General features: G+C 40.2%; 1 protein-coding gene across 1 annotated transcript in view; it reads right to left on the reverse strand.

Moving 5' to 3' along the window:
* Window positions 1-23793: 23793 nt before the first annotated feature.
* Window positions 23794-25767, reverse strand: part of PKP4 (plakophilin 4) — a 239164-nt gene continuing 237190 nt past the window's right edge. The window contains exon 22 of the mRNA XM_077761029.1: window positions 23794-24801. Within this exon, the coding sequence (XP_077617155.1) occupies window positions 24553-24801 (249 nt within the window). The 3' untranslated portion in view covers window positions 23794-24552. The remainder of the gene's footprint in view (window positions 24802-25767) is intronic.

A 25767-nucleotide genomic window follows, 5' to 3' on the forward strand; every position in this document is an offset into this window, starting at 1 on the left:
CTGTACTGACAGCAGAAAGCCTGATGTGGGGCTCAAACTCATGAACCGTGAGATTATGACCTGAGCCAAAGTCAGACACTCAAATGACTGAGACACCTAGGTACCCCTAAACTGGGTCTTTTATGCCTTACTGACAGGAATGTAAAAATCCTGCAGCCACTATGGAAAATGGTATGGTGGTTCCTCAAAAATCTTAACATAGAATTGCTATTTGATCCAGCAATCCCATGTCTGGGTATATACCTAAAAGAAATGAAAGTGGCAATTTGAACAGATATTTGTGCATCCATGTTTATAGAAACACTATTTACAATAGCCAGAAAGTGTAAGCAATCCAAGTGTCCATTGATGCATTAATGGATAAATAACAAGTAGCATAAAATGTGTTACATATAATAGAATATTATTCAGCCTAGAAAAGGAAGGATGCTGTGATACATGGGAATGCGTGGATAAACCTTGAAGACTTTATACTAAGTGAAGTAAACTAGTAACAAAAGGTCATGTAAGTATGATTCCACTTATATGAGGTACCTTGAGTAGTCAAATTCAAAGAGGCAGAAAGTAGAATGGTGGTTTCTAGGGCTGGCAGGAAGAGGAAAATAGGGAGTTTTGGTTTAATCAGTATGGAATTTCAGTTTTGTAACATAAAAATGTTCTGGATACGAATAGTGGTGATGACTGCACAATGGAAAATGTGAATGCACTTAATGCTACTGAATTGTACACTTAAAATGGTTAAAATTGAAAAAAAAAACCCATAAAAGCACAGAAAAGGATATATCATGTAAACATTAATAAAAAGAAAGCAGGAATGGCTATATTCATGTTAGATAAAGTACATAACAGAACAAAGAAAAGTACCAGAGACAGAGAGGGACATTATGTCATGATAAATGGGGCAATTCACCGAGAAAACAATTTAACAATTCTCAGTATATACCCACCAAATAGAGCTGCAAAATATGTGAAGCAAAAGTGAACAGAATAGAATGGAAAAATAGATAAATCTATGATTATAGTTGGAGACCTCACCACCCCTCTCTCAATATAAACAACATCCTTGGCATATGTGAGTCTGAGTCTGATACTTGCTCTGTGTCTTCAAATTGTATTTTTTTGGCCTTTAGTATGCCTTGTAGTTTTTTTGTTGAAAGCCAGACATGATGTACTAGGTAAAAGGAAGTGAGGCAAATGGGCCATTAATGCTGTAGTTGTGAGGTATGGAGGGAAGGGGTTGTTTTATAGTCTTATGATTAGAACTCAATCTTTCAGTGATCCCGTGCCCCTGGGCTGTGACCTTCACAGATGCTTCTCAGTTGTTCCCCCATTTTAGGTGAGAAAAGAAGTCAAGGGAGGTGGAGTTAAGTATTTGTCTTCTCCCTGGCTGGTTAGTCTCTGTTAGAACCTCAGTAGGTAAGGCTCTGGTAAAATAGTTTCCCTTGAGGGAAGACCTTGTTAAGAACAGAATATTCTGGTGTATTTTAACATGACACTCTCCCCTTTTCTCAGAAACACAAGGGATCTTCATTGTGAGAACCTGGTAGAACTCACAAAAATGTGCCCCTGCCCCCATCTTCCACTAAGACTGGAGCCCCCAGAGTTTTTAAATGTTAGACTTGAGATTCATGAATTATTGACCATCCATCAATTCATCAATTACAGTTTAGGGTTTCCTACCCCAGTAATGTTTCCCACAGATGTTTTGCTCTGGAGGTGGCAGTTTGTCCTGTGACCTCCATTTTCTGGTGGGTCTAAGAAAAGTTATTGATTTGCAGTTTCTTCAGCTTTGTTAAAACTGATTGTTAGGAGGGACCAATGACTTCCTTACATGCTGGACCAGAAACTGGAAGTCTAAAGGATTGCTTAAAATAAATTAATATAAAACTGTTTCTCCAACTTTTTATTTTACAAGTTATGTGGTACAGAAGCTACTTTTATTTTCCTTTTGGACAAACTGATCTGAAAAGATGTGAAGAGTTTTAAACCCCCAGGGCCTAGACTTGGAAAAAAGGACTCTTGTCCTTTGCAAGGTCTCTCACTGTCAAGAAGAATATTTGTTGTGAGCTTGTAAGAAGACATCTCTACAAGGGAGCCGTATGAACACTGATTGTACTATCTTAGGGAAAAAATATGCCTGAGGATGTTCTGATTTGATTAATCCTTGCTGATATGCTATGCCCCTTTCAACAGTGCCCTAATTTAGTTTTATTATAAACACAAAGTTCCAGAAAATTTAATTTACCTGAAGGGTGTGTAGGTACCCATTCCAGATATGTTGTGCTTCACAGCAAGCAAATGCCATGCATTCAGTCTGGACTGGCTCCCAGGCCAGGCTCCACTACTGCGTTGTTTACTTTTTCTCCCTTGCTATTAAACAAAGTGGACGCAAGCTCATCCAGATTCAGGGGCAGGGGACTGCTAAAGACTGAATGTTTGTGTTTGCCCCAAATTCATACGTTGAAACCTCATCTTCAATGTGAAGGAATTTAGAGTGGGGCCTTTGGGAGGTGATTAGGTCATGAGGGTGGAGCTCTCACAAAAGGAATTAGTGCCCTCATAAAAGAGGCCCCAGGGAACTCTCTCACCTCTTCTGCCATGTAAGCGTACATTGAAAAGATGGTCTTTTATGAACTAGGAAGGGGACCCTCATCAGTCACCAAATCTTCTGGTGACTTCTCAGACTCCAGAACTATGAGGCATAAATTTCTTTTGTTTATAAGGTACCCAGTCTATGGAATTTTGTTGTAACAGACCAGATGGACTAAGACAGGGACACAGCCTCCACCTCTTAATGGGAGAAATCCTCAAGAATTTGTTACCATGCTTCAGAACTGCCACTGAAGTCACAGACTCCATACAGGTTCTGGGGTTCCTAGGAAGTTCATTTTCCATGCTATTATTCTACAGGGGAGAAAAAAATGTTGGAGCAAGAGAAACATCGACAAGAGGATGGATTTACTTTTCCTGGCATCTAAAATTGGTAGTAGAGAGCTGGGTATTGCCAGATTTACCTGCTTTACTTTTGATTCTCTGCAGCTGCAGCCTTACTCTTGCAGAAGTAAGAGTGGGCACCCAGGGCTTTTTGTTTTCTAAATCAACTTCCACTCCTCTCAGCTAAAATGTCACTCCTTCCTAAAGTGTATTTAGTTAAAAAGTAACCTCCCTCCCACCAACAAATTCATGTCCATATGGGATCTCAGAATTTGATCTTATTTGGAAATTGGGCTTTTGCAGATGTAATTAGTTAAGGATCTGGAGATAAAATCATCCTAGATTTTGGATCATGCTAAATTCAATGACTAGGGTCCTTATAAGAAGAGGAAAGAACAAAGAGAGACACACAGGGAAGAAGCCCATGTGAAGATGGAGGTAGATGTGCTGCTACAAGCCAAGGAACGCTCAGAGCCATGAGAAGCTGGAGGAGGCATAGAAGTGTCCTCTTCTAGAGCATGGGCCTGCTGACACCTTGATTTTGGACTTCTAGCCTCTAAAACAATGAGAGAATAAATTTCTGTTGTTTTAAGCCACACCATTTTTGGTCCTCTGTTATGGCAGCCATAGGAAATTGACACATATGGTATTATAAATGAAGAAACTCCATTGACAGGAATTTGGGGCTCAGAAAAACTAGAGCAAGGTTTATAGCTTCAGCAATATTGACATTCTTGGATAGATACTTCACTGTTGTTGGTGGGGTGGGGGGCCGACCTGTGCATCATGGGATGCTTAGCAGCATCCCTGGCTTCTACTCAGTCGATGTCAGTAGCACCCCCATTTCAGCTGTCCCCTGGGGGTCAGAACAGCATCCTGGTTGAGAACCACTGTGTTAGACAGAGGAGTGCCTGACAACTGCTCTGAAGAATGAGAAACAAACACTTAAATTTTTATCTTTTGGGTTGCCCTGCACGCTGGTAAAACACATGATAATATTGATTTGATGATGCTCTTTGTTGCCTCTTCTGCTGATTTCTCTCTCTCTCTCTCTGTGCCATGGACACATTCTATACCTCATCCTCTCCAAAGGCTGTCTGGCTGAGACAGAGAGAGACAGAGAGACAGAGAGATTGAAAGAGAGGGAGAGAGACAGAGACAAAGAGACAGAGAGAGACAACAGGTGGTTGCAAAAGCCAACATGGCTTTACCGGGCCTTGGCTGGGGCCCTCCTTGGAGGCCATATTAGAAGTCAGTTGCCTCTGCAGCACCTGGGTGGCTCAGTCCGTTAAGCATCCGACTTAGGCTCAGGTCATGATCTCACGGTTTGTGGGTTCGAGACCCGCGTCAGACTGTGCTGACAGCTAGCTCAGAGCCTGGAGCCTGCTTCGGATTCTGTGTCTCCCTCTCTCTCTGACCCTCCCCTGGTCACCCTGTCTCTGTCTCTCTCTCTCAGAAATAAATAAAACATTTTTAAAAGTTAAAAAAAAAAAGAAGTCAGTTGCCTCTGGGGCCATAGCTTCTATGGCTGGGAGGGAACGTCACACACCTGAACCTCATTTGGCTTTTGGGAAACAAAGATGGGAGACATGGGAGAGGAATGTTGAATGTAGGTCCAGCTCAGTTCCTCAGGAGGTTCAATTTCCCCCCAGGAAAAGTCATCTGGTTAAAACTGGACTTACAGAACCATTGATTATTTTTCCCTTTAATCTTTTTTCCCCTTTAATCTTGACATTGTTTTCATTCTTAAAGAGTCAGCTCATTAATTGTTGAGGTGTGGCACACTTATTTTTTATTTATAGTGACAGGAGTCCCTGCTGTGTAGCTAGTGGGAACCACAGGTAATACCTACCTTCACTAGAGTCCCTCACCATGGCTTTAACATTTCAGTGGGGGCCAGGAAGAGGGGAAATGACAAAATTCAAACTTCAAATGACAAGGAGGGGGAAGTAAGACACCTGTGTGAGTCTTAAGAATAACCTGAAAACAGTTGTTTGTCTTGGTTTCTTGATTCTTTTTTTCCTGCCTTGGTTCTTTGAGTGGGAAAGCCAGGCATAAAACCAAGTCAGCAGTCAGCACGATCACCTGGTTCCAGGCAATATTTGGGGCATTCCTGCCCTTTCTCAGTGCTCTGCTATCCAGGAAACAATAAGATACTCACTGTCCCACACTTGGTGGGAGAACTCACCAAAGCCCTTTACAGCCCTGTCCTTTGACCTGGGCAAAGGGGTTTCTGCTCCAGGCTCCACACACTGTACACACACACCCTTCAGTCACTCAGGACCTGGTGCTTTGCTGGCACAGCCTAGCCCCAAACTCCTCAACAACTGCTATCCCGACCAGTACTGTTCAGGTCCCACAGAGAAGCTTCTCCACACCTCTTACACTATGAACTTAAAACCCCAAACTACTGGTACAGAAGACCAGGATGGTATAGGTAGAACTGTGACCTGGGTCAGAGACAGATCTTATTTCAGAGTGCAGGGAGAATTTCAGTAGTGAAAATCCTCAGGAAAAAGTTAAGTTATAAAACAATGTATCAAATCTTCATCCACAGGTAGTACGATTGCAGTGGATTCTCCTATCATAAAGTATCATATCCCACTTGTTTGTTTGTTTTTTAATTTTCTGAGAGAGAGAAAAAAAAGTGGGGGGACAAGGTCATAGGGGGGTGGAGGGAGAGAGGGAATTCCAAGCAGGCTCCGCATGCTTAGCATCAAGCCCAACACAGGGCTTGATCCTATGACCCTGGGATCATGACTTAAACCAAAATCAAGAATTGGATGCTCAATGGACTGAGCCACCCAGGCGTCCCTCATATCCTAGTTGTGATGGGCATCCATTTGTTGTTTCTCTTCAAGTTCTCCCCGTGGGTCTGCACTTTATTCTAGAATGATCATTAAAGTCTAATACAAGTATGGTTCTGAAAAGTAGTAATGAAGGGAAATCTCCTCAGGGGGCAAAGTTCAGTACGCAAATCTGGTTGTATACATTTTACAGAAGGAAAGATGGCCTGAAACCTAGATCCAACCTTGTTTTAGTCTATTTGGGCTGCTGTAACAAAATACCATAGACTGGCTGGCTATAAACAAATTTATTTCTCATGGTTCTGAGGCTAGGAAGTCCAAGATTAAGGTGTTGGCAGATTCAGTGACTGATGAGGGCCCATTTCGTGGTTCTTAAATGGCCATCTCTTTGCTGTGTGTTTACATGGCAGAGGGGTAAGGGAGCTCTTTGGGGTCTCTTTTATAAGGGCACTAATTCTATTCATGAGGACTACACCTCCTGACCTAACCACCTCCCAAAGTCCTCCTCCTTATACCTTCATATTGAGAATTAGGTTGCAATAATGTGGAGGGAAACACAAATATTCAGTTTATGGCGCACTCTATTTTCATCTTTCTTCTGAATTATTGTCTAGTCTCTTGAACTATTCATTCATATTTTTCCTCCTTTTTGCTTCTCTGTGCTGCATTTTGGGTAATTTGTTTAGAACTACTGTCTAGTTCAATAATTCATACTTCGGCTCCAGTAAGCTATTTAACCTTTCAATTGACACTGTTTATTTAATTTTTTTCTTACAAATAGTTTATTGTCAAGTTGGTTTCCATATAACACTCAGTGCTCATCNCACTGTTTATTTAAATTATATTAGTTTTCATTTCTAGGAAATCTACTTGGGTCCTTAAAAAATATAAGCAGTCATTTTTGAAAGCACCTTGCTCTGTGGACATTTAAACATTATTTTATTTTTTTAAATATTTTTAATAATATCATTTCTCTGATAATGTCAACATCTGATGCATTTTTACATCTGCTTTTCTTATTTGCAGTTTCAGCTCACTCTTATTCACGGTGGCCTCTTTTCTTCTGCATTATGTAATTTAATATTATATATTCCATTTTGAGTTAATTCTTGTGAAGAACGTCTAGATTCATTGTTTTTGCACGTGGATGCCACATCATTCCAGCACCGTTTTTTGAAAGACTACCTTTGCTCCCTTGTATTGCCTTTGCTCCTTTGTCAAAGATCCGTTGACTGTATTTTTGTGGGTCTATATCTGGAAAAGCTCTTTATTCCTGTTCCATGAATCTATTCATGTATTTTGTCTTGAATATCACACTGTGTTGATTACTGTAGCTTTACAATAAGTCTTGAAGTTGGGTAGCATCAGTCCTTTGGTTTTGTTCTTCTCACTCAATATTAAGTAGGATATTCTGGTTCTTTTGCCTCTGTGTATAAACTTGAGTTTGCTGGTATCCACAAAATGACTTGACGGATTTTGAATAGGATTGCACTGAATCTATTGATCATGTTGGGAAGAACAGGCATTTGATAATGGTCTTCTTAGCCATGAACATGGAATTTCTCTCCATTTATTTAGTTATTCCTTGATGTCTTTTAACAGTTTTATAGTTTGCCTCATATAGATGTTTCACATATTGTTTAATTGATACTTAAGTACTTCATTTTTTGAGGTCCCAATGTAAATGGAAATATGTCTTTAACTTCAAATTCCACTTGTTTATTGCTGTATAGAGGAAAGCAAATGATTTTTGTATATTAACTCTGTATCCTGTAACATTGCTATCATTATTTATTAGTTCTAGATTTTTTGTTGTTGTTTATTCTTTCAAATTTTCTACATAGACATCACGTCATCTGCAAATAGCTTCATTTCTTCCTTTCCAGTCTGCCTACATTTTATTCCCTTTTCTTATTGCACTGGTTAGGACTTCCAGTTAAAAAGCAGTGGTAAGAGAAGATATCTTTGTCTTCTTCCTGATGTTAGTAGGAAATCTTCAAGTTTCTCACCATTAAGTATGTTAGCTATAGGCTTTTTTTGTAGATGTTCTTTATCAATTTGAGAAAGTTCCCCTCTATTCCTAGTTTGCTGATATAATTTTATTTTTACAATTTTCAGCATTTATTTTCTTGGTCAGGTAAATAGTGATTACTATTCATCATGAATATTTAGATGGGATTACACACACAGAGATACGTTTTCTTTACTGTGATAAAAAACAAAACCCACATAATTTGAAATTAACTATCCTATTTTTAAGTGTATGGTTCAATATATTATTGACATATTATTAATACATATTAACATTATATTTTAGCTAACATACTGTCATAGTGTTAAATATATTCACATTTTTGTGAAGCAGATCTTCAGAATTTTTTCATCTTGTAAATCTGAAACTCTATACCTATCAAGCAACTTCTTTCTTTTTCCCTCTAACTCTTGGTAACCACCATTCTACTTTCCATTTCCATACATTTGACTACTTTTGATATGTCATATAAGTTGATTCACACAGTATTTGTTTTTTTGTGACTGGCCCATTTCACTTAGCATAATGTTCTTATAGGTTCATCCATTTTATAGCATATGACAGGACTTCTTTTTGCCAAGGCTCAATAATATTCCATCGTATGTATATGTGACAGTTTGTTTAAGTATTCATCCATCAAAGGACATTTGGATGGTTTCCATCTCTTGGCTATTGTAAATAGTGCTATGATGAACATGAACATGAGTGTGCATATAACCTCTTTAAAAGCTTGCTTTCAATTCTCTTGGATATATACCTAGAAGTGTGGTGGCTAGGTCATCTGGTATTTCTATTTTTATTGTTTGAGGATCCTCCATACTGTTTTCCATAGCAGCTGCACCAATTTACAATCCCACAAATAGCGTACATGGGTTCCAATTTCTTCACACCCTTGCCAACATTTGTGTTTTTAAATTTTTTAAAGATTTTATTTTTAATAATCTCTACACCCAGCATGGAGCTTGGGCTCACATCCCTGAGATCAAGAGTTGCATTCTCTACTGAATGAGCCAGCCAGGCACCCCTTGTTTTTAGACAGTGACCAACCCAATTGGTGTGAGCTGATATCTCATTGTGGTTTCAAGTTGCACTTTTCTGATGATTAGTGATGTTGAGCATCTTTTCATAAGCTGTTTGACCATCTGTATATCATCTTTAGAGAAATGTTTATTCAAGTCTTTTGCCCATTTTTTAATTGGGTTATTATTATTATCAATTTTTATTTTTCTTGTCTCTTCAAGTTCTGATACTTGATTCTTACAATAGTCAATAGGGAGCAGTGTACTCACAACAGCTGCACATGGTAATGGGGGTCTTTTGCAGTATTAACCTATGTTACTTTAAATTTATACATATTATGGTCTACAGTCAACATGCATAAAGCACAAAAATGATTATTTTGGTTACTAGGTGGATATACATTTAGAATTGTAAAGTTTCATTTTTATCAAAGTAGGTAGTGAGATCTAACCAAATTTCAAAAGTGAAATTAATGTCAGCTTTATTTGAATTCTTAAATTTAAAAATTTATATTTATTAATTATAATTCATATTTTACCTTTTATAATTTTTAATATGTTAGGAGAAAAATATTTTGGACACATGAAAAGCAATTTATGTTTTTGATTTTTACATGCACTTTAGTTTACATTTTGGTAAAAACATACTCCTACACTTTTCAACACATTACACTTAAGGACAACTACACTTTATTAAACAATTTTTAATCTGAATAGGATATAAATTATGTAAAAATACTGACCATAACTATATTATTGACTTTGCTAAAATGAAGGCAAGAAAGTATTATATGAAAAAATACAATAATTAACTATGTTTGTGTTTATTATTCATCCAAATAATGCTGGCCTCCAGATATGTGCAATTAAAATCAGTCATATTTGATATTTTATAAGTTTTTAGTCATATAAAAATCATTTCTTTAGGCATGTTTTAAAATTTTTGTTGTTATGAAGAATATGTCTTGTCAAGGTAAGTATACAAAACATTTTATATAACAATTTTAGCAGACTTAGATCTTTTAAATGTCTATATATTAAAATGATAGGTGGACCTCCATTTGTATTTCCTTGTGCGCTGTAAGTGTTAAGGGTGGGCCTGCACTTTTGTGCCTCTAATCGTGTTAGAAGGTAAACCAGAGTGCAAATTAATTGCAAGCATTTACTGAGTGGTTATTGTAGGCCAGGAACTATGGGAAGTGCTTACAAGCACTATCTCAGCAAATCCCCCCATTTTATAGGTGATGAAAGTTAAGACTCAGTGGGCCATGTGTTTGTTCAAGGTCACCCTGCTAGTTAATGGGTGAGTTGGGACTATGTCCTGTCTACTCAAAATCAGAACTTCTGACCTGAGCCTCATAAGCACAGGTTCATGCAGATGAAGCAGGGGTAGTAGCTACTGCCATGGTATAAAGTAAAATCCTCAGGGTTTCATTTTCACTCATTTTAGCCCAAGGCAGAAAAATGCCTGATTGTTCACCTGGGGACTCCACAGAACAAGGACCCACTCAGGTCCTACTCATCTAGACCCATCTCTTGCTTGGTCTTTGGGGGTTGGCACAAGGGAGTGTCTCTGGCATAGGTGCAGCATGTTACCTTTATGCTCAGATCTACCAGAGCTGGTGTCTGTCTTTTCCTCTGTTCTCCTTTGTGTCTGGGCTTCAAACCTCCCCAGGGCCAAGATGAAAGACCATTTTCATCCTCTTCCCATGTGTGAAGAAAAATAAAAGATAGTTCTTCTTGGCTCGTTCATATCATGGGCCCACTCAAACCCTGCAGGAGAACAGGACATGGATTATAGATAAAGCTTAAATCCATTTTTGCAGGAATTAGGCAGCTTACAAATGAAGGCAATATCTGTGTTTGCACAATGGCTACCTTGGGGCCCTCATGGCTTTAATGAAATTCTATACATCAAAGCTCTTTAAAAGCTTCTGAGTCAAGAACATGTAAACTGACCTCTACTCCCCTGGGTTCCAGTAACCCCAGTGAGAAGTGATAGGCAGTGGAGGGGAATGAGTATAGACCAGGTCAGAGGACTAGGGCTCCCTGAGAGGGAGATCCTCCTGATCAGAGACATGATATTCCCAGGAGCAGGGAGACCCGTCCAGCCCTCCACCCCTCTCAAGTGCATGCAGAGTAAGAAAACACTGGGCTAATCATCTGAAGTAAAAATTCTCCAAATGTGTTACAAGGATCCTGGGGTCCTGAAGACCCTTTCACAAAGCCAAAACTATCATCTTCATAATATGTCATTTTCCTTTTTCACTCTTATTCTCTCAGCAGTGTACAGTGACACATTATGAAGACCACATGACATGTGATGTCAGAACAGATTGAATCTAGTAGCAACTATGAGAGTACAGCTATATTCTCTTTTAAACTGTGAGATCATGACCTGAGCCAAAATCAAAAGTCTGACGCTCAACCAACTGAGCCACCCAGATGTCCCTCTAGCTATATTCTATTAAACTGGACACTAAAGAGATTTTCAAAAATGTAAAGCAATGCCATTCTTCTTACTGATTTTTTTTTGTTTTGAAAAATGCTTTTCCTAACATGTGTAACTTATGTTAGCATATAATGAATTTATCTTTAAATAAATTAATAAATATTAAAAATTTTCTGAGTTTTTAATTTCTAACATCATAAATATTAATAGGTGTAACCCCCATAGATTCATTCCTGGGTTATAGGGCTGGTTCAATATTCGCAAATCAATCAATGTGATACATCACATTAACAAAAGAAAAGATAAGAACAATATGATCCTGTCAATAGATGCAAAAAAAGCATTTGATAAATACAGCATCCTTTCTTAATAAAAACTCTTGAGAAAGTTGGGATAGAAGGAACATACTTAAAAATCATAGAAGCCTTGGGGCGCCTGGGTGGCTTAGTCGGTTAAGCGTCCGACTTTCACTTAGGTCATGATCTCGCGGTTCGTGGGTTCGAGCCCCGCGTCGGGCTCTGTGCTAACTGTCAGCTCAGAGCCTGGAGCCTGTTTCAGTCTGTGACTCCCTCTCTCTCTGACCCTCCCCTGCTCAGGCTGTCTCTCTCTCTCCTAGAAATAAATAAAAACATTAAAAAAAAAATCATAGAAGCCATTTATAAAAAGCCCACAGCTAACATCATCCTCAATGGGGAAAAACTGAGAGCTTTCTCCCTGAGATCAGGTACATGACAGGGATGTCCACTCGCACCACTGTTGTTTAACATAGTGCTGGAAGTCCTAGCATCAGCAACCAGACAACAAAAGGAAATAAAAGGCATCAGAATTGGCAAAGAAGAAGTTAAACTTTCACCTTTCACAGATGACATGATACTCTACATGGAAAACCTGACAGACTCCACCAAAAGTCTACTAGAACTGATCCATGAATTCAGCAAAATTGAGGGGTACAAAATCAACACAGAGAAATCGGTTGCATTTTTATACACCAATAACAAAGCAACAGAAAGAGAAATCAAGAGTCTGATCCCATTCACAATTGCACCAAAACCATAAAATACCTAGGAATAAACCTAACCAATGGTAAAGTATAGTATGATGAAAACTATAGAAAACTTATGAAGGAAATTGAAGAAGACACAAAGAAATGGAAAAACATTCCATGCTCATGAATCAGAAGAATATTGTTAAAATGTCAATACTACCCAAATCTACACATTCAATTCAATCCCAATCAAAATTGCACGAGCATTCTTCTCAAAGCTAGAACAAACTATCCTAAAATTTGTATGGAACCACAAAAGACCCCAAATAGCCAAAGTAATATTGAAAAAGAAAACCAAAATGGGAGGCATCACAATACCAGACTTTAGCCTCTACTACAAAGCTGTCATCATCAAGACAGTATGATGTTGGCACAAAAACAGACACATAGACCAATGGAATAGAATAGAGAACCCAGAATTGGACCCACAAATGTATGGCCAACTAATCTTTGACAAGGCGGGAAAGAGTATCCATGGAAAAAAGACAGCCTCTTTAGCAGATGGTGCTGGGAGAACTGGACAGCAACATGCAGAAAAATGAAACTAGATCACTTTCTTACACCATACACAAAAATAAACTCAAAATGGATGAAGGACCTGAATGTGAGACAGGAAACCATCAAAACCCTAGAAAGGAAAGCAGGAAACAACCTCCTTAACCTTAACTGCAGCAATTTCTTACTTGACACATCCCCAAAGGCAAGGGAATCAAGAGCAAAAATGAACTATTGGGACCTCATCAAGATTAAAAGCTTCTGCACGGCAAAGGAAACAATCCATAAAACTAACAGGCAACCGACAGAATGGGGAAAGATAGTTGCAACTGACATATCAGATAAAGGGCTAGTATCCAAGATCTATAAGGAACTCACCAAACTCCACACCTGAAAAGCAAATAATCCAATGAAGAAATCGGCAGAAGACATGAACAGACATTTCTCCAAAGAGGACATTCAGATGGCCAACAGGCACATGAAACGATGCTCAGTGTCTCTCATCATCAGGGAAATACAAATCAAAACCACACTGAGATACCACCTCATGCTGGTCAGAGCGCCTAAAATGAACAAATCAGGAGACTATAGATGCTGGTAAGGATGTGGAGAAATGGGCACCCTCCTACACTATTGGTGGGAATGTAAACTGTTGCAGCCCCTCTGGAGAACAGTGACCCAGCAATACCACTGGTAGGAATTTACCCAGGAGATACAGGAGTGCTGGTGCATAGGGGCACATGTACCCCAATGTTCACAGCAGCACTTTCAACAATAGCCAAATCATAGAAACAGCCTAAATGTCCATCAACTGATGAATGGATCAAGAAGATGTGGTTTATTTATACAATGAAATACTACATAGCAATGAGAAAGAATGAAATCTGGCCCTTTATAGCAACATGGATGGAACTCTAGGGTGTTACGCTAAATGAAATAAGTCAGGCAGAGAAAGAAGACACCATATGTTTTCACTCATATGTGAAACAGGAGAAACTTAACAGAGGACCATAGGGGAAGGGAAGGGGGAAAATATAGTTAAAGAGAGGGAGGGAAACAAACCACAAGAGACTCTTAAATACTGAGAACAAACTGAGGGTTGATGGGGGACGGGGGAGAAGGGAAAATGGGTGATGGAGATGGAGGAGGGCACTTGTTGGGATGAGCACTGGGTGTTATATGGAAACCAACTTGACAATAAACTATAAAAAAGTAATAAAAAATAAAAAATTCAAATACAAATGCTACTAAAAAATGATATAACACACATAGACAAGAAAACTTTGGAGTTCTCAGTATTTTTTAAGAACATAAAAGGATTCTGAGACCAAAAACTTTGAGAACTACTGAAGTTATCGCGTATACGGAACACTCCTACATCATTTAGAATTGGTACTGTGGTCATATTATATGCCTCTTCCTTACAGATACAGAATAAATAAATGGGTCCGGATTTTAATTAGGCTATCTTCTATTTAAGGGGACCTTATAGTTTAAGAAGGTAAATTTTAATTATAAAAGTATAGAATATGCAAGTAAAAAAGAAGCCTCACCTATGAGTGAGGGGGGAAAATCCTTTTATCTACTTTCATATTGCATAGAATTCTGCTGAATACTGTTTCTAAAGCAGGTGCCCACTCCCCAAAGAAAAGCTTCTTTGGTCTAATAAATTTGAGAAATACTGGACTTCTAAATCCATTCTTTACTACAAATCTTCTCAAAGCCTTCTATACAAGCATTTAAGGTATTGTGAATCTCTGAGACTCACTATGCCACATTTTCCAGACTCACCTGATCATAAAACTCTTCTTAGGGACAACTTGGAGAACTAATCTTTCAGGCAACATGGGAAACCTCCACTCAGCAAAAGGATGAAGTGGTTTCCTGGGGGCTGAGAGTTGCTTACTATCCAGAAATCCATCTGCTTCCTTCAGGGAGGCAAGTTAGGGATGGCTGCACCCTCACTCAGAGTTGTGCAGATATGAGTTTGGCTGGGGGTAATATGGGCTGGGAAGTGTTCACCCAACCTAAAGAGAATGGTGAGTGGCTGTAGAGGTGATTTGCAAGTCCAGAGCAGACCTGGGTAAAACCTCTGAGTAAAATAATCCAGGTGAAGGGCTTTGCTCAATGCTTGAGACTAACCATGAATCTTGTGGCGTTATTATTTCTTGTGCCACCGAGGGATATGTGGAGGTAGATGGGGAGCTAAAGGGCGCCCACCCTCTAGTGTTTGCTCAAATGGTTTGCCGCTGCCGGGACGCCTGCCATGTGGCCTTTCTTTAGTCTCCCTTCCGGCCTCTGCGGGGAGGGAAGTTCTGCCTAGGCGTGAATTATGGACTTGCCTGTCAGTGTGGGGCTGGGAGAGGAGAAGAGGAAAAACCGTTTTCAAAACAGACCTAGCCATGTCCTGCAAAAAAAGCTTACCGTAAGCTGGTTCCTGGGTTCCGAGCGCTGCCCAGACTAGTGAGGCGGGACTTCCGCCCTTGGTGGAGGTATCTGGAGACTGACGCTCCAGTCTCTTCCCAGGGAGGGCCCTGATTTACAGTCTGAGAGTCAGCGTGGTGCTGTGTCCTGAGGAGGCTTGTCCTCACCTTTGGGTGTGCCAGACATATTCCTCTTCTCCCTGTGGAGTAAGCACGGAGTTCTCTGTAATAAAAGGCAGGATCAGCGTTTTTCTTTGCGAAGTGAGACCGATAGCTTGAACCAGAGCAAAAAGGACTGTTCTGTAGATAGTTGGATAAACTGAAATCACCCTGAACTTCCCAAAGCAGGACTTCAGGCCTCCTCAAGGACAGAACGAGCCTGTCAATCCCACTGTGTGGGAGGCTGGGTGCTCTGGCCTTCACCCCGGATGGGACCATTGAGCACCCTGAGCTGACCTTCCTCATCATCTAATCACATGGCCCCTCCTTTGTCCTTGAAGCAGAGTGAGGAGTAAAAAGTGAGTGGTACCCGAAGGGAAACATAAAAAGTTTGTTTCAGCGTCTTCCAGATTGTCCATAGTTACCTTTTTAGACTTTGGGGGCCTGTGAGTGACCGTTGTTCGGGAAGGTCTTTCTCCACAAAAGCTTAGGGCAACAGGGAGGGCCCTTCTCTCCCTTTGAGTCTGAGTTGCCTCTTCATGCTGAGCTGGGGGCAATGGGCTGGCCCAGGTGGGGAAGGGGGTGCAGGGTTCATTTGACATGTGAGGTCCTTTGCTGCAGTTCTGCTGAGAGTCAGAGCATAGTTGGTGAACAGGACACATTATAGTTTTCTTTAGTTGTAAAAACATCAACTTTGATTTGTGCATATAAGGTATTTTCCTAGTTATCTTTGCTAAGGCAAACATTAAAACTAGTTTGCATTCTTTGAGACTAATTTGGCCCAGGAGCTAGTAGGAAGCTGGAGGGGATTCTGCCCTGGGAGAGAGGTTGTCACATGGGTTTATTTTAGCATAAACATAGACTATGTGAAGGCTGGAACTCCTTCTGGTCTCCTCAGGGAGACCCAAAGGGCTAATGGGGCCTCCAGAATCCAACAGATCTAGGTTATAATCTTGGATTGATGTGAGCTTGGAGCACTTACTCTACATTTCTGAGGACCGTTTTTTTTTTGTTGTTGTTGTTGTTGTTTTATCTCGTACACTGTTTTAGGACTGTTGTAAAGACTAAATGGGATAATGTGAATAAGGCACTCAGCACAGTCTTTGACACCTAATATCCTAATAAACATGTGGCAAAGGGTTGTCTTTACCCAAAACCAGTGAAAGAAACTCACTGTTGTTTCCGACTCTCTCACTTGACCTTCTTCCTGTGCTGGGTTCAACAGATTTCCTCCTTAGCCCCCTGCCATTCCTGTTTACTTCCTGGCACCTTTGCTTAGTATTGATCTGAAGTTCAGCTTGAGTCCTTCTTATTCCCTGAAGTTTTCCTTGACAACTCAACTTAGACTTAATGGTTGCTGTCTGTTCTGATGGGTTCAGTGCGGCTCAAATTCTTGAGGTGATGGCAGCCTCATCAGCCTCTAGGTTTTTCCAAGATGCCTGGGACATTGCATGGGGATGCTCCATAGACACATGGTGAGTTAAAGTGACTCACTGAAGAAGATTGCTGCTGCTGTGACTCCACTAGGCTTGCCAGTCAGGAGCACACAGAGCTATAGGTCTCCAGGGAGCTGCTCATAAGGTCAGTCATGGACCATACAGGTGATGGTTTTCACTACTTTGCTTGGTTTTGAAGCTGTAGAAACTTTGCTAAAATAATCTTACATGGACATATGATATAGGAAGCTGCCTATGGTGGGCTCCTTTTGGTACAGTGGGGAGAGGGTTTCACAGTTCCTCCCCTTGACTCCTGAGGTGCTTTTGTGGACTCCCATGGCTTTGCCCCTTGGTGATTGGAAGCCTTAATGAGGGCAGGGTTTCTGATCACAGATTACTGATGGTAAGTGGCTTTTGAAGGTTAACATCTGAACTGAGACGGAATAGTAAATTGAAACTGGCCTGCTGGGGACAACCTGAACACAGGTCTCTGGGGTGGAGCCCAATTCATAGAAACCAAAATAATCGAAGTGTAGGGATCCCTCCATAGAATCATCTGTATCCTAGGCAGAGACTGATAATGAGACCTAATCCATCTCATTTTCCTTATCAGCAGAATCCCTGCATAAGCAGAGATAGCAATCGGCTCAGGTAACAGTCTTTTAACAGACCTGAGTCTACTCAGGTAAAAGTCTTTTAAGAGAATGACTCAGTTGGCAGGTTCCACTTTCCCAACTCCTTGTTGAAGAATGAGGGTGTGATGACTGGAGCTTCAGCAACCAGCTGGGAAGCCATGGGTGAGCCCCATGCCCAGAGATTATGAGGGAGCCTGGGTCTATGAGAACATTCTAGAACTACCATAGTACCATTGGTCTGTTGTTCTGTTTTCATTTCAATATGTGGAAGAGAAAAACCCCAAAAACTTCTATAACTTACCTTGTTGATGCCCCAACTTTAGGGAACTTTGTTATTATCAATTAAATATAATTCCTTAGTGATGATACATCACTATCACAACACAGGGATGTGGCCTTGGAGGACAATATTAGTAGTTTCAAGTGGTGTTGAACCAGCTTTTCTCCAATTAAGGTGTTACATTGTGACAGGCTTGAAGAGTTTCGATACCACCTCACATTTCCTTTGATAGCTTTTCTATATAGAAGAGTTAATTATCAGAGAAACAATTTAAAAAGTAGGACACATGAGAGAAAAATGAAAAAGTAGTCACCTAATTATTTGCAAACTGAATAAACACACCATTATCTTCTGACTATATTTTATAGACAAGAATGAGCTTCTAGCCATGATTGCAGTAATGTTGGTGGACATGAAAATATCTTAATCACTTAGCTATAGAATATGCTTCCTGGTTTGTTTTCACAACATATATATTTTTAAAGGCTTGAAATACATTCCTTACAGCACAACCGTCTCTATAATGGCCAGATCTAGGATGGTGATTTCCAACCTGGAGCCCATCTGGGTTGAATTCTTTCCTCTAGTCTTCAGGAAGCTGGGCGTATCTCACTACTCATTCTCATACGTGGAAAGAAAAGAGCTCCCTGGGATTGGGCTGGGACAGCCACTGACTCTGAAGAATGCTGAAGAGATGCTAGAGGGGTGTCATCCTTGTTGAAGTAATTTTGTTTTATTTTATTTTATTTTTTTTAAATGTTTTATTTATTTCTAGGAGAGAGAGAGAGAGAAAGAGAGAGAGAGAGACAGCATGAGCAGGAGAGGGTCAGAGAGAGAAGGAGTCACAGACTCCGAAACAGGCTCCAGGCTCTGAGCTGGCAGTCAGCACAGAGCCCGACGCAGGGCTCGAACCCACGAACCGCGAGATCATGACCTAAGTGAAAGTCGGACGCTTAACCGACTAAGCCACCCAGGCGCCCCATGAAGTCATTTTAGATCAATACTCTGGATGGCAGCTCATCAATGCCAAAGCTCAACATGTTACATTTTATTGCCAGCAAATGAAGGCAAATTTCAGGGGTATATGCTTTTGGGGGAGTAAATAAGCAGTTAAAGGAGGTTTCTAAAGGAAGAATTGGATATTTTCCTACTGATCTCAGAATTACACCTTTGACTCAGTGCAAGTTGTTTTTAATAGTATTTTACGAGACAATACATTGGTCAGCTCTGGAATCACTGGGATGTGAGTGGAGGGTGAAATAGTCCATTGTGTCAAGAAGTCTTTATCAAAATTCCCCCAACCGTTGGATGGGCTTTAATAATGAAAGAGCTAGTTATGGCTCATGCAAATGATTATGACAGCACAAAATGGTTTTTAGTGATTTTGAGTTAGAATTAGGCAACAGCAATAGGAGCAAACAGCCACTTAGGGGACATGCCAGCTGCTTCCAGCGAAGCTGCTGACATAAAAACAGGGAATGGCACTAAAACAGATACAATTCAAGTCATAATTTGCTTGCTAATAATTTCCTTTTTGTGTCTGCAACCTTGAAGGATTGTCCTGAATATGTACATTCATAAAGATAGCAAGTCAAGTCAAGCCATCAGGCAGATGAATAACAGCAAACTGCTATCACAAGGGTGAGTGAGGCCAGGGACAAAAGTCAGGATCTCCTAAAGTGAGGCAGAACTGACAAGTACCAGCTGAGGAGCGTGACTCTGTATGGATGGCAGCTCATGGCTGCATATAGTTCTCTGAGGATGAGTCCAGCCCTTGGCACAGGCCGGCAAAGGGCAGCTGTCCATCAGGGTGGAAACTACCTAGGGAATTCCAGACATGGTTTGCATGCATCCTTTGCTCTCTTCCGGCTCCCTCTCCAGATACACTCTAATTAAGAGTAAGACTGTTCTCTTCTTCTCTAGCAAGGATTTCCTTGACTTACAGAAAACATCCTCTTTGAATTCAAAGTCTGCTCTGCATTTGTAGAGTTTAAAATCCTATTAGCTGTTTTGCCTCTGATTTCACTGATCTGTTTGTTTTGCTGCTAACACCTCTCTGGTACCTTGCTGGAAGGACTTCCCTCCCCTCCTTCCCTGTGGCTTGGGTAGCACTGGGGCGGGTGAGGTGTTTATTTACACATCTCTCTGGATCATTAGGTAAAAGGGGTGACACACTTCCCTCTCTTGGCAACATGTTTAAACATGAGCCTGTTTTACTTCTCAACTTACTTTCTTGTCAATACATGTAAATCTGTACAATCATAGCTCATTCAAAGGACACTCCCATATTGTGCTTTTCAAATATATATTTTCTAGAATTTTGTTTAAATTTAACTTTGGTAAGCTGTCAGATTTAAAGCAGACTTTGTGTATATAACTACAAAGAATTTTGTGCTAAAAGCTTTTGTTTGAGAAACGACTTGTTGGTCTGCAAACTGGCCCCGATGGTTGGAGGGCCAGGAGAGACCAGAGAAGAGGCAGGCCATCCAGATTCGGAGGTGGTAGATTTAGTAAGCAAGAGAGTTTATGAATCTTGTCTTGGGTGGCTGCAAGATGGGTAGATCTCTGCACCTGCCCACCAGGATCTTAGAAGTTTATATAGAAGCCTTAACTGGGTTCAGTACAGATGGCCCAACACCACAGTACTATCTCAAGGCTCTGTGGGGCAGCGTCCAAGGTAGTGAAGGCAAGCAGAATGCACATTCTAAGGACAGGGAGGGGGGGTGGGGAGCCTCTGATTGCCTGGGTCCAGCTCTCAGGCCAACTGGTGGTCACATCCTCTCAGTGACCACCTCTCACACTAGTCTTAAGTAGCTATTTTGGAAAGTTTAAAATATATAAATTGGATTTTTCTCCACTCAGTAAAATCACTTTGATTCTAAGATAGAAAACCGCATCTCAGATGGTTTCATCACATACTTCTTTAGTGCCTTTTAAAACAAATGTTAATAATTTTTAAAATAGGAATAAACCTTACCTGAGATGAAATGTCTTGTGTGAACATTTTGATGAGTTTTGATAAAAACTCATGTAAAAGCCACCCCAATCAAGATCTAGAACATTCTATCATTTCCAAATTTCTCTAGTCAGTACCCATCCCTTTAGGCAACAATGGTTCTGACTTCTATCACCATAGACAGGTTTTACTTTACGATCTCAGTTTGTTTATCCATTGTCCCGTTGGAGATTGTTTCCAGGTTTTGGCTATTATGAATAATGCTGTTATAAACAATTACAGTTTTTAAAAAAATCTAAGTGAATAGTAGTGGCCAAGTTTATATTTTTTTCTTTATATCTGATTTGATTATGGAAAACACACTAGCCATACAGTAGATTTAGATATGTGTTCCTCTAAAAGTATTGTTGAGGCCCCAAGGCAAGAGGGTTGCCCAGTGGCAGACTGTTTTAATGGGCCTATAACCAGAGGCATGACTCAGTGTTGTGAGGGAGTTCTCAGCCTACCTACATCATCATCCACATCCCAATGATCAAAACTCAGATTTCCCAGAATTAGGTAACACCAGTGGTAGCAGACAATGGATTTTAGTGGTACATGGAAATTTGTATGTTTAATAGTTGAATGTTCATTTTTATGATTACTTTTTACTTATGGCAAGTGATGATAGTTTTTCCTTTAGAGTAGTGATAGAGTTTCCTTTGAAAAATTAAAGACAAATATGAAAAATTTTCATTAAGTAATAGCTCTGTAGGAACTCAAATGACTGAATTTTAAAAACACTGGCATCGTAGTTAAGATAGACCATAGTACTGACCTTGCCTTGGCCACTTACTGATTGTGTCACCTTTAGCAAGTTGCTCCAAGCTTGCTGTAGGATATGTAATATGGGAGGTTAGTACAGATTTCAAACATTCACTATGAGGGATAAAAGATAACATATGATACTCGTAGCACATAGTAAGTGCTCGAAAAAGTGAACTATTGGTATTTCAATGCAGTAATCAGCAATCCTATGGACAACCAAATATTGGCCAAGAATTAATGATTGGGTTAACTGATGGTCCTATGAGGTCATCATTTCTGACACTTATGAAACGTCCTTAGGCCTCAAAGGACATAATTTTAAATGGTGCATAAGCAAAAGATATGTACTCTGGCAAGAAGGAAAACCTCACCTCTCACATTCCAAGTTTAAAATCTCAATTGTAATACTCCAGATCTCTTACCACTCTCCTAGGCAAACTCCATACCCTAAACTCCAACCACCAAAATTTTGGGTCACAGGGCAGGAAGGTAGAGGATAACAGTGTGGGGGCCAAGTGGCCCTCACCTTGACTGTGCATCACAGTCATCCAGGGAGCTTTTCAAGAATACTGGTACCTGGACCCCCACCGCTTGTGCTTTTGATTGGTCAGGATAGGGCCCTTCTAGCTGTGAAAGGTGTCCAGGTGATTCTCATGTACGGTCAAGGTAAAGATACACTGGTTTAGCTTCCCAACACTGGGTCAGTTCAGCCTTGACCCTGCAGGATGTGGTTGAAGCACACTGAGCAGAACCACAGACCCCTTCTGGGTGGCTGAATCTCACATGCTACCTTGTGACATTAGGGCAGCAGAAATAAGCTTTGTTCCAGCAGGGCTTGTTTATTTTTACACCTTGGAAGGAAGAGTGGGATTAGCTTTTTAAGCAGGAATACAGTTTTGTATCTTTCAGGCTCTGTCTATAGTTTCTTTTTTCTGGTCACAAGGAAGGAGCCTCATAGGGCATCAGATCTCCTGCCCAATCCTCACCCATAGATCTCTTTCTGGCCCCAGTAGGAGGTCTGGGAGGACACCCACATGGGTTCTTTATAACCCAAATTTAGATCAGTTTTTGAAATCCTGCCTGTCAGAGTCAGGGACCTGGGTCCATTAAGTTATCTCAAAGACAGATGAGGTCACTAAAAGCAACAGTTACTGTGAATCAGGCCCACTGTAGTTTTGCTCCTATTCCTGACTCGAGTAAGGGGCTTCAACCCAGACATGAAAATGTCAGGTCCAGGGAAGTCAGTGATTGAAAGCTCAGATGCATACCAGACTCTCAATAAGTCCTGATGCCAGTTCCTCAGGGAAATCTGGCTGTGTCTGCCACCTAGAGGGCTGTTTCCTGAGCTCTGCCAAGGCACATGAGGCCAGGGACTGCCGGAAGTCTTAATTTGTGTCATTTCAGATAGCCCCCGCCCCCATCATTAAGTCTCCCCACTAGCAGACTTGAGGAATATTCCTGTTTGTACTTGGATTTCCGTTTCACTTTGTATTCTTATCTTGGGCTAGTCTGTTCAACAAAGGGAAGCACTATTCTCCTAGATCTCCTTCTGTATACTCACAAACATAAGCACACATGTTTTCATCTATGATTTGTACCTCATTTGCAGGATATGCTGACTCAACAGCTCTGGGTTTGACTTGCCATGCGTGTGTTGTTTCCCATGTAAGATCCAGGGCAGAAATTGCACAGGTCCTCCTGGTGTTGGTACCCCTCATCTTGACAAATGGAGAAAAGCTTACAAGAAATGCTGCTCGGTGTTATTGGAACCCCTGTCATGTATGTGGGCCTTCCTCCACTCAGTCTCTAATCCAGGGATTATTGTTTCATGGGATCATTCAGGAAAAGAGTTATTTAGAATTTGTTTTGGTTTCCTACATTGGTGCCAACCAGTAAGTGCCCAACCACTGTCCTTATGTAGTTACTGAGTTCTTTAAAATATTGTCAAGAGGAGTCTTTGTCAATTTTAGTTAGGGCCGGTCTTGCCAGAGGTAATTTCACTCAGGTGAAAAGTGGTGGTAAATACATATACATACAGCAGTCCGAAGGAAAGAAAAAAGAAAAAAAGATAAAATGGCAATGTACATTAGATTCAAAAATTCCCCCCCCCCCAAATAAAAATAAAAAGGTAGATAGGAGGAAATTTCATAGCTTCGTTCTTTGGTACCGTCCATCTTACAAAGTGTATAAAACTAGGAACAGTCCATAGTACTTGAATATATTTAAACTGTTTCCAACATGCATTTAGAGTCACATTTATAGAATGTGCTTTCCATGTTACACAGAGAAAATAAAAAAAGAACGGGGAACAAATTTCCAAGGATGAAATTTCCACATTTATTTTTCTTTCATGTGCATAGAAAATGGCAGTGAAGTGTCCTATGAAAGAGGCAGGGAATGGGCATGGCGCTTCTATACCAGACTGGACTTTGTGCTTCAAAGGTACACTATTCATTTTGAAAACAAAGGGTGTTATAGTTTGTTTTTAATTGCTATCAATTCCTTGGGTTTCCCATTTGTCTTTTAAGCTGTCAGTTTCTTCAAATCTCTTTTCAAATGACACACTGCATTACAAATGATGGCACTTAACCAATGTGGCATTTCCATATTTACACCAACAAAAGAAATTTACAAGACATAATAGCATACAATCTTGACATTTAGTAATAGCAATAAAACATGAAGGGCATCCATTTTATTTTTTTTTTTCTGTACAAACTATCAGAACATAACTTTATTCACATTAAAAAAATCATCTTTAATTTGATTTGACCTACACATCCCCCATCTCATTGCACCCATTTCTCAAACCTCTCATCACATCGCCCACACCTTCACCAGACTACGGAATCTACAAGTAATTAGATCTAACACCTAAATAGAGCTTAGAAAGTCCTCTCTCCCAAAGGTTTCCTTACTTCCCTGATAATTCCTCAAAAAAAGAAAAAAAATGCTCTTCACTCATTCCTTCCATTTCACTTTCACATTTCATCAGCAAATCAGTAAGACGGATTTTTCATCTCAATCCAAACAAGGTTAGAAAGAAGAGTTCCTCTCCCAAGCATCTTGATGCTACACCCATGAGTCCGGGGACCCTGGATACTGTTCTGCTCTATAAGAAGGTCGTTTCGTGGAATAAAAGTCTACATAATTTGTGGTTGATTTCAGTCCATACTGTGTTGAATAATCAGTAGAAGCTGGAAAGTGAACTCGGTCATCAAAATAAGGATCTTCATAGCTATGAGGAGACTGCAAATACAATCTGTATGCGTCAAAGTTCTTTCTGTTGGAGTCATCTTGACTATAATACAGCTGTTGATGCTGTTGACAAAATGAAAAAGCAAATAAATCAAAGCAATTTTTGGAAATACGTGTTTAAGGGAAATTAATATGGGTTTCCTGCTTCATATTTTTAAAGCAATATTCAGTATTTGTGAACATATGGTTCAGAGTTGTTTCTGGTACATGCTGTATGTTTGCTAGTAGACTGTAAGGATTTTAAAGTAGGTTTATAAGTGGGTTGGCCGAGTTTGCTCAAGTCCTTTTCTAAGGCCTCTAGAAGTTGGTGTCTCCAGAGAGCCTGACGTGGCCCCTGGCTGCTTCCTTCCTCACTAGACGACCAGTTCTGTGCTCTGCGGTGGAGGGGCTTGTTACCTGGGGATGCTCAGTGAAAGGATGCCTTTGATTTTTGCTTTGACACAGGGGAACCACTAGTACATCATGAATTTAGTTGGAGGTTGGATTTTCATGCTTCAGACAGTTGTATATGTGCAGAACCATCTTTTGAAACATTTACCTCAGAGATGAAGATTGAGTCCATCCCTCAGTTTTAGGACAAATGTGAGGTACTATTAAAGGAGTAAGCAATCTCCAGGCAGCAGAGTAATAAAATTGGAAGAGACATGTGAACAATTGGTTCTAAAGGAGAAGACTTCCCCAAGCCAGGACGAATCGATTTGTAAGGAAGCAAGGTGAGCACATGAGGGCGTCCACATCAGGGTACCCTGCCCCCATTTCCTTTTGTGTTGTCGTAGCTTATCTCTGACCTCACACTAATTTCTTCAAATATGTTTAGAGAAAAATTATCAGGGTTATTATGTCTGATTTCCCTCTTAATCATGCCCAAATCCCCTCACTTAATAAGACATTTACCACACAGGTATCAAAACATGTTCTGGAACTAAACATATTCTAACATTATAAGCATTTCAAAGCTAAATTCTCTTTTTAAGTTACAGTTATGATTTTAAGGGTTTTTTTCCTCCTGACTTAAAAACTATAGCATAA

This window comes from Crocuta crocuta, unplaced genomic scaffold, assembly GCF_008692635.1.
Source record: "Crocuta crocuta isolate KB4526 unplaced genomic scaffold, BGI_CrCroc_1.0 scaffold153, whole genome shotgun sequence".
NCBI classification, from domain to species: Eukaryota; Metazoa; Chordata; class Mammalia; order Carnivora; family Hyaenidae; genus Crocuta; species Crocuta crocuta.